The following is a 14,263-nucleotide window of genomic DNA, read 5'->3' as shown; positions in this document are numbered from 1 at the left end:
ATTTTTAAAATTCTTATGCCTACGATAATAAATTATAAAATTCATACTATTTTAATGTTATTTCTATTCCGTCTATCCTCCAATAATTCATTCCAATTACAATCAATATTAATTTTAAAACATTCCTGTATTAAAACCAATAATTGTTACATTAAACACTGACATTTTTCGTTAAATGTTGACATTTTACAATAAACATTAACATTTTATATATTTGTACATTTAAAACTAATTCTAACTTTCATTTCTTTTTGTCTTTCTTCACTTTCACTTTGTCTTTGCCAGTCTCTTTCATTCTCTTTATACGTCACTTTCCTGTTTGTGGCTATCATTCTTCTCCATGATTGGTGTATTTCTCTTCTGTTGTTGTTGTTGTTATTCATTCTATTGTTTTGTTTGATTATATTAATGTGTTCATATAATTATCGTTTATAATTATTTTCTTCTTTTTTTCTTATTTTAACTGATTTTAATATAATTTCACATCCTGTTGAATTGCAGTGTTCCGCTACTGCAGAATTTGCATAATTTCCACGTATTGCTCTAATATGTTCGTTTAATCTTATCTTTAATTTTCTTTTTGTCTCTCCAATATATGTTTTTTCTGGATTACAATTGCAATTAAACGAATACACTACACTTTTTTCTTCCATTATATCATTTTTTCCCCGTTTTTATAACATAGATGTTTCTTCGTTATATTGACTTTTTCTGATATTATATTAATTTTCTTATCTAATAATTTTTTGACTCTTTCAAATACTTTTGGGATATACCTTATTTTCACAAATTTTTTTCTCTTTATCTATTAATTTTTTTGATTGCTTATTGTTTTCTATATTTTTAACCCATTTATTTAACAATGTTTTCGGATAATCATTTAAGATAAACATTTTTGATAACATCATTTACTTCTTTTTCCTGTGTTTCTATCTCAGTTGTTCGTTGCCTTATTTTATTGATATACATTTTAAATACAGTCATACCCCAAACTTATGCGATAGGTGGGACCGAGCAATAACCGCATAAGTCGAATTCGCGTAAGTCGGGGTATAATTTTGCATATAAATACATACAAATTATTTTTAATTGGGGCCGGAGACTAAAGAAAACAATAATTTAGGAAAAAATAAAATCTTAATAATAAAATTTAATAAAATCTTAGATAATACATATTTATAACTAATTAAGCCTATATTATTTTACAATTTTCCACATTTACTTGATTATTATGCCATAATTTTAACATTGTTTCCATCTCAGCGATAATACTGTGACGTTTACGAATGATGCTTGAATTTAAAGATTGAGCATTTTTCACAGCTTCGAGAATTTTTTCTTTACCTTTTATAATTGTTCTGACCGTCGATTTCGGTAGATCAAACTTCTTTGCCAATTCACAAATTTTAATTTTTGTATCGAAGTCTTTAATAATGTTAACTTTACATTCCAAAGATAAAGTTTTTCTTTTCTTGTTTGATGCAGAAGAATCAGTTCTACTTCGTTTGGATGACATAGTAGAGTGTTAAGATTAATCATATTCGTTATTGTAAACCGCGCTTAAGTTAGGCGCCATCTATTCATTTCTTTTGTATGTCCGACGATCAAAAGACCGCTTGGGATCGAGTCTGTTTATAATTTGAAAGGTAATCTTGTCAGTTGTATATACAAAAGGTAAATTGTTTACAAAATGAGTCTTTGTTTATTATCTGATAAATGTATACTTTTTTCGTCAATTGTTCACGATTGCAGATGCCTTTGTGTAAAATTCAAGTCGGATGTATGTAAGCTAATAAATGTTCTCGTTAATCTTATTTCACCTTTTGGTTCGTTCACGGTTACAAGAAATCACCACATAGAGTCTCTCAAGTCTCCGTAGATATAACAAACAGAAATAAATTACACAAAATAAATTGTAGCTATGCGTCAATTCTGCGCGACACGTCTGAACACGTAAGCTAAACAATAATGTGGGGGGGAGTGAATAATCAAGAGTTGCGTGGCGCTGAAACAAAAGACGAATCGATGAAATTTCAAAATCGCGTAACTCCAGGTTCGCGTAAGTCGGGGTATGACTGTATATTATATTTCATATTAATCGGTATAATTGAATTATAATTAATTGTTTTTGGAATCTGCATAGGGTTTTACATATTTTTTATAAATCAATTTATCTTCTTTTCTTATAATTGTTATATCTAAATAATTAATACTGTTTTGTTTTTCTTTTTCTAATTCAAATTTAATATTTTCTTTTATTTCATTAGCTTTATTTATAATTGTTTTTTCATCTGTCTTTCTTTTATCAAATATTATAATACAATCTGAAGAGGGACGTACAAGTCCGAAATGCAAATTGTATGTGTCCAGGTAATTGTAAAATAAAACAATTTTAATCTGTGTAACTGTGAGGCTGTAATCTTATACACCAGTATGATAAGTCCTATTAATAGAAATACACTGATATAGTGATTGAAAGAATAATTTTGATTAAGGACATAGATGCATATTGATATCTTCATATCTTTATCATGGATTACTATAGAATTTTTAAACTAGAATATCACTAATACTATTGCACATGAAAACTGTTAGATGTGTATCTTGAAAACTGTCATTATGAAACTGCAGATTCAAGCTGTTGAGTGTTGTGTACTTGAAGAGTAGATAGATTACTCTGTTTTAAGTGGTGTCATCATTTGAGAAAAGTTCATACTCTTATGCATTGGGGGAATTATTCAGTTGGGAAAAGAAACCAGGAAAAGTTTCCATTGCAGTCTATGTAAGTTGGGAGTGTTATCTGGATCTGGAAATACTGCGTGCAAGTTGTTTAAAATGAAATTAGATACTTGAAGATTTTATTTCACTATAAGAAGTGTATCCTTTGTTGTCTTTAATTATTTAACATTATGTATATTTCAAATTATTACGTATTTCACTTGAAATCACATATAAGGGTAAAAACACAAAATAACAAATTCTGTCCAATCAAAATTCTAATTAAAATTTCAAGATTTAGTTTATTCTGGTTTTGAAACATATTTTTAGGAAAAAGCACATGTTATACACTGCAAATACATTAATTGAAAATGTTAAATTTGATTTTAAAATGTTTTATAATTTGGTATGTGATATTTGGATATAATGTTACATAACTTATTTGAAATTTTTTATAGAACATATTGAACAAGAAATGAGGAAAATATTTAAGATACCAGCAGACAAAGAAACAAGATTATGGAATAAATACAGTGTAAATACCTATGAACATTTAAATAACAAAGAAAGTACTGTACAAGATGCTGGACTTTATCAAGGACAGGTATTTAAAATTTCTTTTTCAAAAATTTAAGGAAATGTTTTAATTAATTCATTCTTTTTATTAATTACAATGCATTTAAGTATAAGATTACAAAGTTTTTACACTTACTTTGTTTTTAGTATTAAGATAGCAATTCATAAATAAAAACTTTATTTAGAACATATTGAACATATTTAGAACATATTGAACAAGAAATGAGGAAAATATTTAAGATACCAGCAGACAAAGAAACAAGATTATGGAATAAATACAGTGTAAATACCTATGTATAATATATACATAGTACTAGTGTACAGTATAAATTCATAAATAAAAACTTTATTTATGAATTGAACTGAAATTGTTAAAGAATTTTAAAATTTAAATCTATTTTTAATTGTTAACTATATGAATTATAATGATCAGTTTATGTTGCTACATCTATATATATATAAATGGGCGTGTTTGTGCCTATACGTCACTCTGCAGCCAAAACTACACATCGCACATGAATGGTGTTTGTATGTGGTAGTAGCCCCAAGTCACCCATCGTGCACTATGGTTGTTGTGTCTCGATAGCTATAAGGGTGTGAGAGATATGGGGTTTGAAAGTGATTGACTTCAAAAATGTGTGATGCTTCAATGAGAATGTTTCAGTTTTTTCTAGAAAGTTCCAGAACCTAGAGGTGAAATTTGGTACACAGTTAGGGTACGTCATGAAAATGCACACTAAGAAGGGATTTTTCAAAATTCCCCAGCGGGGGAAGAGGGAGAGCATTAAGGCTTAACCAGAAGAATGGCTTCTACTGTACTATTTTAGATGCAATTTTTTTGTTTTTAATTACGTTTAGTCTTCATTGAGTACTTAGGGGTATAAATTAATAACATTTCAGACATTGTTATAACACGAGATATTTTTTAATATATTTTTTGATTTTTTAATCAAATATTTGAACCATTTTAAATTCGGATTTCTTTTTGCTTATTGGTTCGATTATAGAACGATTGTAAATGTTCCAGAAAATTTATCAAATTTGTTTGATTCTCAGCGATTCTCATCATTCTCAGTGGTAGGTGTTAAATAACAATTACTATGGTTGTTGAAATATTGAATGTAAATAGGGTTTGCTTGCAAAATCTGCGCGAGCGAAGCTGTGGGTAACAGCTAGTTTTATATATAAACACTATCCCTGAAAAAATTTTTGGAATCATCACTCATATTTTTTAGAGTTAATGACTCTCTTATGTCATTACTGTAAGTTTGTGTATGCTTTATTACAGAAATCAACTGATAACAAAACTATGTTTCAGTATGCAAATTTCAAACAAATAAATAGCAATTAAATATCAAAAAAAAAACCTTTTTCTTAAGACAAAAATAACAAAGTCATCTTGGAAAAAGCTTTGGAATCATATGAGGCTGTGGAAATAAGTACGGAATCACAAACATAAAATCAGTATTTATAATTTGCATGGCATCCTTTGGCTTTAATTACAGTTGTGGAATCAATGCCTAAGAGTTTTTTACAGGTTTCTGCTCTGATATTATTTCAGGCATAATTAACGTTTTTTTTAGCCTTCCTTGTTTGATGGATGCTAAGAATTCACAATGCACTCAGTAAACACTACACATTTTCTATTAAATTTAAATCTGGTCTTTTCTGTGACCTATCCATTCTTTCCAAATTTCTTCAAATGAAGAATTCTGTAACTGACTGTCATCTTGGAAGATGATGTGCTCACCTCTAAACAAGTCTTCAATAATTGTTGGGTTAAGGTATCCATCCAGCATCTCTATATATTCATAGTGACATTAAGAACATGGTTTTCCAGGTCCTTGTTTTGTGATATATCGCTATATAATGACAGACTGGAGCAATGTAACTTTGCATTCCAGGTACTTGCCTTGATACTTCACACCTTTCCTTCACCACATGAATAAACAACCATCATCTTCATAGATGATGTTGCTCTTTGACTCATTGCTGAAGATGACACAAATCTATTCTAAAGATCAGTAATTTTCATTCTTTAGTCCATAACAGTCATTTCTATTGGTGAATTTTGGTTAACCTTTGCTTTATCTTAATTTTCTGATAGGAATAATGTGGAATGGATGCAATTTCTGTCACTTATATTTTACTGATCTTGGATGAAGTATCATTCAATTTCTTCAAGGTTAGCTGTAAATACCCACTTTTGAATCAAGTTTTTACAGTTTTCATTGTTATATATTTCTTCCATGTCTTAAAGTGGGCTGTGAACACAACATTGAGAATATCCATTCTTCAACAATGCAATGATATGATTTTTTATGTCAGACAGTTCAGCCATTGGAGCTATTTCAGGTGCCAATATAAAGAACCAATGATAGCAGTTCAGACACACAAAACAGTTTTGCATTAGATATTAGATAAATTGTATAAGTTTTGCCTATTTATTATATTATATTCTTATTTCCACAGCATTGTATGATATCAAACCTTTTTCTAAAATGAGTTTGCTATTTTTGTTGTAAGTAAATTTTGATTTTGCACTTAATTGCTGTTTATTTGTTTAGTGTTTGCATATTAGAACATAGTTTTGTCATAGTTTTGTATCAGTTGATTCCTGTGACAAAATTGCAGTAATGACATGAGAGACTTGATAATATCAGAAAATGTGAATAGTGATTCCAAACTTTTCCAGAGGTAGTATATAATATTATGCCTTAATTGAATTCATCAAACTTTCATGTAGAGGTTAACTGATGATTTATAACTGCATGTCTGTCCATCAACCTCATAGAAAACAGAATAGTCATGAATTTAAAGTGATCATTCAGAGATAATTATGTTATACTTATTTAATGCTGAAATTAATAAATTTCATACTACTTAAAAATAAGTGATGATGTCTAGAATTTTGAAGATGTATTTGATATATATGATTCTAAAGTCATATATGATTCTAAATGTCTGCTATTTCATCAACATTAAATGCATTCTGCAACATTATTAAAATGCATTCATCAACATTAAATTGCATGTCTGCTATTTCATCAACATTAAATGTTGATGAAATAGCAGACATGCAATAATTGTTAATTGGTTTACACAACCTGAAATTCTGATAAACATAGAATATAATGAGTATTAAAATCAAAAATATATATTAAAAGTTCAATATGAGATATTTTCCCAGAGGAATTTTTCTAACTAAAGCTATTTTACATTTACTGTGTATAAATATGCAATATTATGAATATACAGTGGAACCTCAATATACGACCTTAATCCGTTCCTGATGTTTGGACATATACTGAATAGGACGTATACCGAACCAACCTTTCCCATAAGAAGTAATGTAAAAATGATTAATTCGTTCTCATGAAAAAAAAAATGGCTGGCTTTAAACACCTCGCTTTCCTGGCTAGCTTTCCTGCTTGATTTTTTTCATGTATCTTTTTAGCTTTCTCGCAAATAATTGCTTTTGATACACTATCTCTAGCATACTATTTTTTCAGTTATCCAAAGCAGAAACAATTTCTTAACATGATCTAATGTCTTCGATCTCTGTTTAGAAATTGATTTAACCCCTTTCACAACATTAACAGATTTAATGTTTTTATTTTTCATGATTGTCGATATCATCGTTCTTGGAATACGGTATGCAACAGTTAAAATCTCGAACATGTGTGCCACCTTCATATTTCTCAACAGTCTCTTTTTTCAGTTCCATTGTGATTCTAGTCATTTTTTTAGTTTCCTGTTGCTTTTCATTTGCCTTTTTGCAATTCATGATTAATAAAAATAATAAAATTTTACTTACAAATTAAAATCAGAAGAAATTTAACAGACTGCGAATGTCTAGTCTGGCCTAGTACACCAATAGTGATACTTGTTCATAGATGGCGCTTATAATTGAATTAAGTTGTATACTGAACAAAAGTCATATACCAAGCAAAATTTGTTTTGTTCAAACAGGACGTATTCCGAATTGGATATATTCTAAAGCAGATGTATACTGAGGTACCACTGTATATACTTAAAAATTAAAATAAATGCCTAACACTTCAATTTTATAAAAATTTTATTTTACATATAATATTTTTTTTAAATCAAATGAATTTTATTTTAGGTGATCATAATTGAACAAAGAAATGATGATGGTACCTGGCCAAGACAAGTAAAAAGGTGAATGTTACTATTTTAAATGAATTGAATTGTAAATGGTCTTTAATTGCAAATAATACTGCATAACTAAGGATTTTTTTGCCCTGCCAGGGTGTGGCCGAGTTATCCAGACCACCAGGTTATCGAGTGCTGAGTTTTCAAGCCACTTTAATAATATATTTACTATAAAAATATTTGTATCTGGCAATCAAAACAGAGAACTTGTATTACATTTTAAAGTTTGTATGGTTTGTTCTATAATACTAGATATATTGCTCTCATTCCTGATGCCCACTAATCAGTTATAATAACTACTTACTATGGGAATAGTCGTATCTGGCAAAACACAACGGACAACATTTTATGAGTTATTTCATAGATCAGGGATGTCCAATCCACGAGCTGCACCCTAAATTTTTTAGGTATATTTTCATTTACTTTGGTAAAGTATGTCATAAAAATTTTTCTCATTACACTGGATACCCTTTGATGTCATAATGACGTAATTGGTGTTATAAAACTGTTTTATCTAGAGAACTGTTATGAATGTGGGGTAGTACATACTGTTGTGAATAATTCTTTTTGTGCGTGAAAAATATCAAAACTGCTGAAAGAAATAGATTGAGTGATTCCCATTTAATTAACATTCTTAGAATTAAGACTAGTACCATAAAAGCAGATATTGACAATATTATAAAAGGAAGGAAATGTCAAAAATTGCATTGAATTTTATTTTGTGCGAGTATAATTTCTTTTTTTACTGTCAATAATACAGTATTTTTTGTAATTATATGTATTTGTTATTAAAATTTGATATTCACATTTTGATCTTTTTAAAAGCATATATTTATATAAAGTACATTTGTGGCCCACTGAATACACCTAAATTTCTAATTGGTCCATTAGGAAGACAGGTTGGACAACCCTGTCATACATGGTGCCATATTCGATTGCTGACTATGAGATAATTTGTAGTTGGCAGTCAGTATGCTAAAATATTAGATATAAACAAAAATAATTTTAATTATGCAAAATAAAACTTTTCTGGTGATCAGAAGAACTTTACAAGATGATAAAATAAATATTAAAATTTTAATAGTTTTTATATTTTCATAAATTTTTTCCTTAAGAAAACTTACAAAATAACAGTGAACATTTTTTCCACTATTTAACAATAGAGGAGAAGGTGGTATTATGGAACCCCAATTACATTTTAGTGAATTGTAAACAACGTATCATAACTACACCCACATTTTTTGTGTGGAAAGTACTGGTAACAATTAAACTAAATGTTCCTAATTGGATTTTTTGCTAGTGTAACTATAAGTATGGTTTTTGAAGGTTTTTGTACAAAAGTCAGAAAGTAGGCTTAGAGAAAATCGGGTGGTAATATGGAACCTTACTGTATATTTTCAAAAAATGCTTTAATCTAGCCAAAAACAAATAGGAAAGTACAAAAAATGTTAAATAATTACAAAATTACTTACTCCAATTAACTCTAATTTACTCCAAAATATGACCTCCATCAACAATATATATTCCAGCAGCTCTTTTTTGATATTCTCAGGAAGAATTGACTTTCTACCTAGTGTCTTTTTCACAAATTGCTCCGGACGAATGTCTGCTTGCAAAGAGAGAGTTTGGAGGAGTTGAGTTCCATATTACATATAAAAGCACCAATGGGGTCTTTATTTCACGCATCGCCATCTTGAATTAACTTATGTCTGTCAAGACCAAAATTTAAAAAACATGAACATCACACAGATTATGTACCCCTAAGTCTCTGGAATGGAATAGATGCACCAGTGAACCTACAACTACACAATTTATATTTTAAAAATAATTAAATTCACTTAGCATTCAACACTTGAGAATTTTGAAAAAAAAACAAATTTGCTGATTAAATACGGACAACCGTTTAACTGAAGTAAAAGGGGTTTCTCCTTGCTGTGGATGTTTAGTTCAGTTCAGCCACAATCTGCTACAGTTCGCCTTTATTATCAGTTCGAAATGGGGTGGTTCCATAATACCTGCAGTGTTCCATAATATCACCTTTTCCTCTAATAGTTACTTTTTCTGCAAAATATTACATTATAACTTTATGAAAATTTTTAAAATTATGTTTATTTTATTACTGAAGACAAATTTATTTTCTTCACATAACTTATATCTAAATTTTGTCTCAGCACAGGTTTCTTTAAAAAATGCCTGAATTTTATACAAGACATAACTAGTGAATAATACAATTTAATTAAATATATACATATTTTTGAAATTTACATTTTATTCTTCATTATGCTAGGGGGAAAAAAGGATGTTTAAAACTATTTTATTTACAAAAGTTAGATACACTTTTCAGCTACTTTTCTATATAATTACCATTTTGATTTAGGCATTTCATACCATGGCAGCAGGTTTTCTCTATCCTCATTAAAAAATGCTACAACCTGGCCACTTAGCTAACCCTTTACAGTGGCCTTCAACTCCTCATTAGTTTGGAGCCACTGCACTCCTAACCACTTGTGAGTTGAATAGTTAGAACTCACTTGGTGCTAAAGTCTGAGCTATACTGCATTTGATCAAATATTTCCCATTTGAATTTATAGAGGAGTTCTGTTGCATTCTATGACCATCACCTTAGCCACATACTATGAGTGAGAACTATGATGGAGAGTATGAAACAAGAGTGGAGGAATGTAGTTCTCCACAACAATACTAAATAACATTTTAATTTTTAGTGTTATTAACATTATAATACAAACTGCTAAATTGCAATTACAATTGTAAAATATTTACTGTTGCAAAGAATTCTAGGGTAAAGTTTTCTTTTGGAACCGCTAGCATCCATTTATATTTTAATTCTATCTTTGAAAAATCTGAAGTTTTTTTTTCTTTATACGGACACACTAAAGATTTAGTTATGTTTTAAAGTTTTTTGACATTTAATTCAAAATATTTATACTTGACATTTGAAAGTTTGGAAATATTTTAGAAGTGTATTGAGTGTAATGGAGGACCGCACATGTGTTCAACGAAACATGACCGTCCATCACCCATCTGTTTGATCATCACTAAGACTGCACTTAATGGAATGCAGTAAACAAGATTTTGTTAAGTCCATGACTATGCTTTAAACTGAAACAATATTTATTCACGAACAAATCGTACAAGTACACTTAAGAGTTACATGTTCTCTGGCAGCGATCACCCGACAAGAAGAAAACTCTCCCAGCATCCCGTGTGGGAAAAAACTATTACATTGAACATTTTTGTGTATGAGACTCTGTAGGCACTCACCAGAGGAGTGGCGCCATCTCTTGAGTCCGTGATAAACTAACTGGGCGCTGCAGTACCCCCTCCTAGCGACAGCGGTCGATGAATCTCACTGGGGGTTTGATTTTGTGGCCGTGTTGTGAGGTCTTTGTCTCACATATGGGTCTGCTTGGTGGTTATGCCCAGCCACTGTGTTGCTGGGTTGGTCTATTACAGGCTGTGTATGGCTGATTGAGTCTTTCTCCCTGAGCATAAAGGCAGGTTTCAGTCTGTTGATAGAGACAACCACTTCTTTGCTATTTTTTTAGAATTCTGAAGAAGTTGTCCTCTTCTCCACCAGGGGGGAATGGTCCATTGCAGGGAGGGCGCAGTAGAGCACATACGACATCGTAACGTAGAAAAACGTAGCTACAGTCTCTTAAATGCAGAGCCCAAACAAAAAGTTTGGGCTCAGCATGCAATGCTGCCCGTGTTGGTGTTAAGTTTTTGAAGTTGGTGTCTTTATGAAATGGACAGTGTTTGTCTGCTGGGGTAGGATAGAAGAATTCACCTGGTAAACGTATTGTCTGTCCATAGACTAAGTCACCAGACGTTGTTTGTAGGTCAGGCTTGAACGTTGTCCTTAACCCAAGTAGTATGGTAGGGAGTATCTCCATCCACCTTTCTGTTAAGTAGGTTTTCAGGGCACACTTTAATGTCCAATGCCATCCCTCAATCATACATGCTTCTTTCACCCCCAGGCTAATGGTATGTATGTGATTGGAACCCATTAAGATAGCCAAAGACCGAAACAGATGTGATTCAAATTGGCATCTTTGGTTAGTAGTAATGACCCCCGGAATGCCGAACCGTGCTATTAACCGTCTGGTATAAGGCTTTAGCCACAGTGTTGGCCTCTGTATTCTGCAGTGGTTCTGCTTCAACCCAACGAGTATACCTGTCAATCATAGTGAAACAATAGCAATGTTTACCAGAAAGAGGGAGTGGACCAATAAGGTCGATGTGAATGTGATAAAAACGTTTGCTTTCCACGGGGATGCTTGTAATTGGACTTCTAGTATGCCTAGTAATTTTGACATGTTGGCAGGGAATGCACATGGTTGCTCACTTGCAACAGTCATCCTCCATGCCCAGCCATACAAACCGATCAGTTATTAGCTTCACCGTGGCTTTACTGCCTGGGTGTGAAAGGTCATGCATGGCATGGAAAACTGATTGCCTTTGCTTCTTGGGGATAACAGGGCAAATTTTACCGGTGGACACATCGCAGTAAAGTTCTACTTGATTTTCCAGTAGTAATAGTTTTTTTAGCTGAAGCCTGGTCGAACTATTTCCCAAAAGTGATTGGAGGATTGGGTCGGTCTTTTGCACGTCAGCAATTAATTTGTAATTTATGGGAGAAGGGCAAACAATAGATTCGACTCTGGAAAGTGTATCAGCCGGAATATTATCAGTTCCTTTTATGTATCAAATGTCAGTGATGAACTGGCTTATATAGTCTAATTGACGTAATTGTTTGGGGGAACATTTTTCACTTTTCTGGAGAAATGCAAATGCCAATGGCTTGTGATCTGTATATAACATGAAAGGCCTAGCTTCCACCATAAAACAAAAATGCTTAATTGCTGAGTAAGCGGCTAACATCTTGCCGCCAAATATTTCTTCTTCATATCCATGAGTTTATGCAGAAAAAAAACCTAATGGGTCTGAGCCGGATTTAGTGACCTGATGCAGCGCCGCGCCAAGGGCGAACTCTGATGCGTCAACCTGCAACGCCAAGTGTGTGTCCAGGGCCAGATGAGATGATAGAGCTGCATTTGCTAATTGAGTTTTGGACTCCTCGAATGCCTTTTTGATTCATCCGTCCATGAAATTTCCGCATTGTAGGATCGTCTTGCACCTTTTAAATAGTTACAAAGCAAGGCTTGAGCTTGAGCGGCATGTGGAATATTACAGCGATAGTAGTTCAGCAGGCCTAAAAATCTACAGAGCTCTTTTGTTGTTTTGGGTTGCTCGATCTTTATGACAGCTTCTACTTTCTGGGGGAGAGGTTTGATGCCAGAGGCATCAAACCTCTCCCCCAGAAAGGTTAATGCCTCTGGCATTAACTAAATAACCTAGGAAAGGTAATTTGCTTGTACGGAGTATGCATTTAGCTGGATTTATTCGGATACCATATTCTGATAAATGTCTAAGTACTTTTTCCAGATGAACATAATGTTCTTCCTTTGTCTTACTTGCCAATAGGATGTTGTCTATGTTGACAAAATCAAAATCTAATCCCTGTATGACTTTATTGGACAACCCAAACGGCATGTATAAAAATTCGTAAAGGCCGAACGATGTTGTAATTGCGGTCTTGGGTATGTCTTCGGGGTGGACTGGGATCTGATGATATGCTAGCGTTAGGTGTATTTTGGAAAATATAGTCTACCCGTATAAATTCTGACCAAAATCTTGTAGAAGAGGCCATGGGTACCTGTCGGGTACCATTATTCTATTAAGAGCCCAGTAATCCCCAGTGGGACGATAGTTCCCATTTGGTTTGAGTACCAAGGGCAGTGGGTTGGACCAATTGGAATTACTTGGCCAACAAATGCCTAGTTCTAACATTAACTGGAATTCCTTTTTTGCAATTGCCAGCTGTTTTGGATTGAGACAGCAGGGGCGAGAAAAAATGCTATATCCCTTGGTAATAATACGGCGGACCATGTTATGTTTGGGTTTGGTGTTGATGGGTATGGCCGAAGGATATCTTTATACTTGTTTAAAATGTCGCTGAATTCCGAGTTAGAAGCAATTAAAGTAATGTTAGTTTGCACACCATGGTGAGCGGACCCTGTTGTTGTCAAGGATGTTAATGGGTCTGTGATGCGGGCGTTTTTTAAGTCGATCAGAAGACCGAAGTTTCTTATGAAATTGACGCTTATTATTGGTTTGCTGACGTTTGTGATTACAAAAGGCCATGTAAATTGGCACCTTAAGTTTAGGGACAAGGTTATGGTTTTCGTGCCATAAGTCTTTATCAGGGAATTGTTTGCCAAATAAAGTGTCAATGAGGAGGGTTCTCTAAATGCCATGGCGGCATTATATGGTAGAACGCAAACGTCACTACCACTGTCGATTAAGTAGTGACGACGTGAGGTTGGATCGTAAACGAAAAGGTGGCTTGTGTTAATTTGGAAATCACATTGCACTACCTATGATTTCCAAGCTAGTCTCCCTGATCTCAGAATTTGCAAGGGGCTTTACATTTATTTGCTTGATCACTGAACTTTGCGTTGTAACAGCATAGGTCTTTCGTATGGGGTCGAACCGGTGTCTGCGAACGCCAACAATTCTGCAATCTATTTCAGAGGGTGTCTATAATTGCGTGATTGTCTGTGCCTTGATAGTTGATTAACTTGCTCTGTTAATTCAGTGACCTGCATTTGGAGCTGCTTTATAGCCATGTGTCTACTATTTTTGTTTCTTGCTGAATTAGTTTCAGCAATTTGCAGAAGTGTGAGCTCAAGAATTTTATCTGCCATTTGGG

At 32.6% G+C, this 14,263-nt stretch overlaps 1 protein-coding gene across 1 annotated transcript in view; it reads left to right on the top strand.

The window, feature by feature from the left end:
- The window catches only part of LOC111621532 (ubiquitin carboxyl-terminal hydrolase 4-like), a 119,038-nt gene that overhangs the window by 37,536 nt on the left and 67,239 nt on the right, over window positions 1–14,263 (top strand). Inside the window, exons 5-6 of the mRNA XM_023363690.1 lie at window positions 3,177–3,322; window positions 7,421–7,476. Of these exons, the coding sequence (XP_023219458.1) occupies window positions 3,177–3,322; window positions 7,421–7,476 (202 nt within the window). The remainder of the gene's footprint in view (window positions 1–3,176; window positions 3,323–7,420; window positions 7,477–14,263) is intronic.

Source organism: Centruroides sculpturatus, unplaced genomic scaffold, assembly GCF_000671375.1.
Source record: "Centruroides sculpturatus isolate CEXI.00-Female unplaced genomic scaffold, Cexi_2.0 scaffold272, whole genome shotgun sequence".
In the NCBI taxonomy this organism is placed as follows: Eukaryota; Metazoa; Arthropoda; class Arachnida; order Scorpiones; family Buthidae; genus Centruroides; species Centruroides sculpturatus.
Note: the sequence above shows the minus strand (reverse complement) of the source record. Positions and strands in the feature narration are given on the sequence as shown.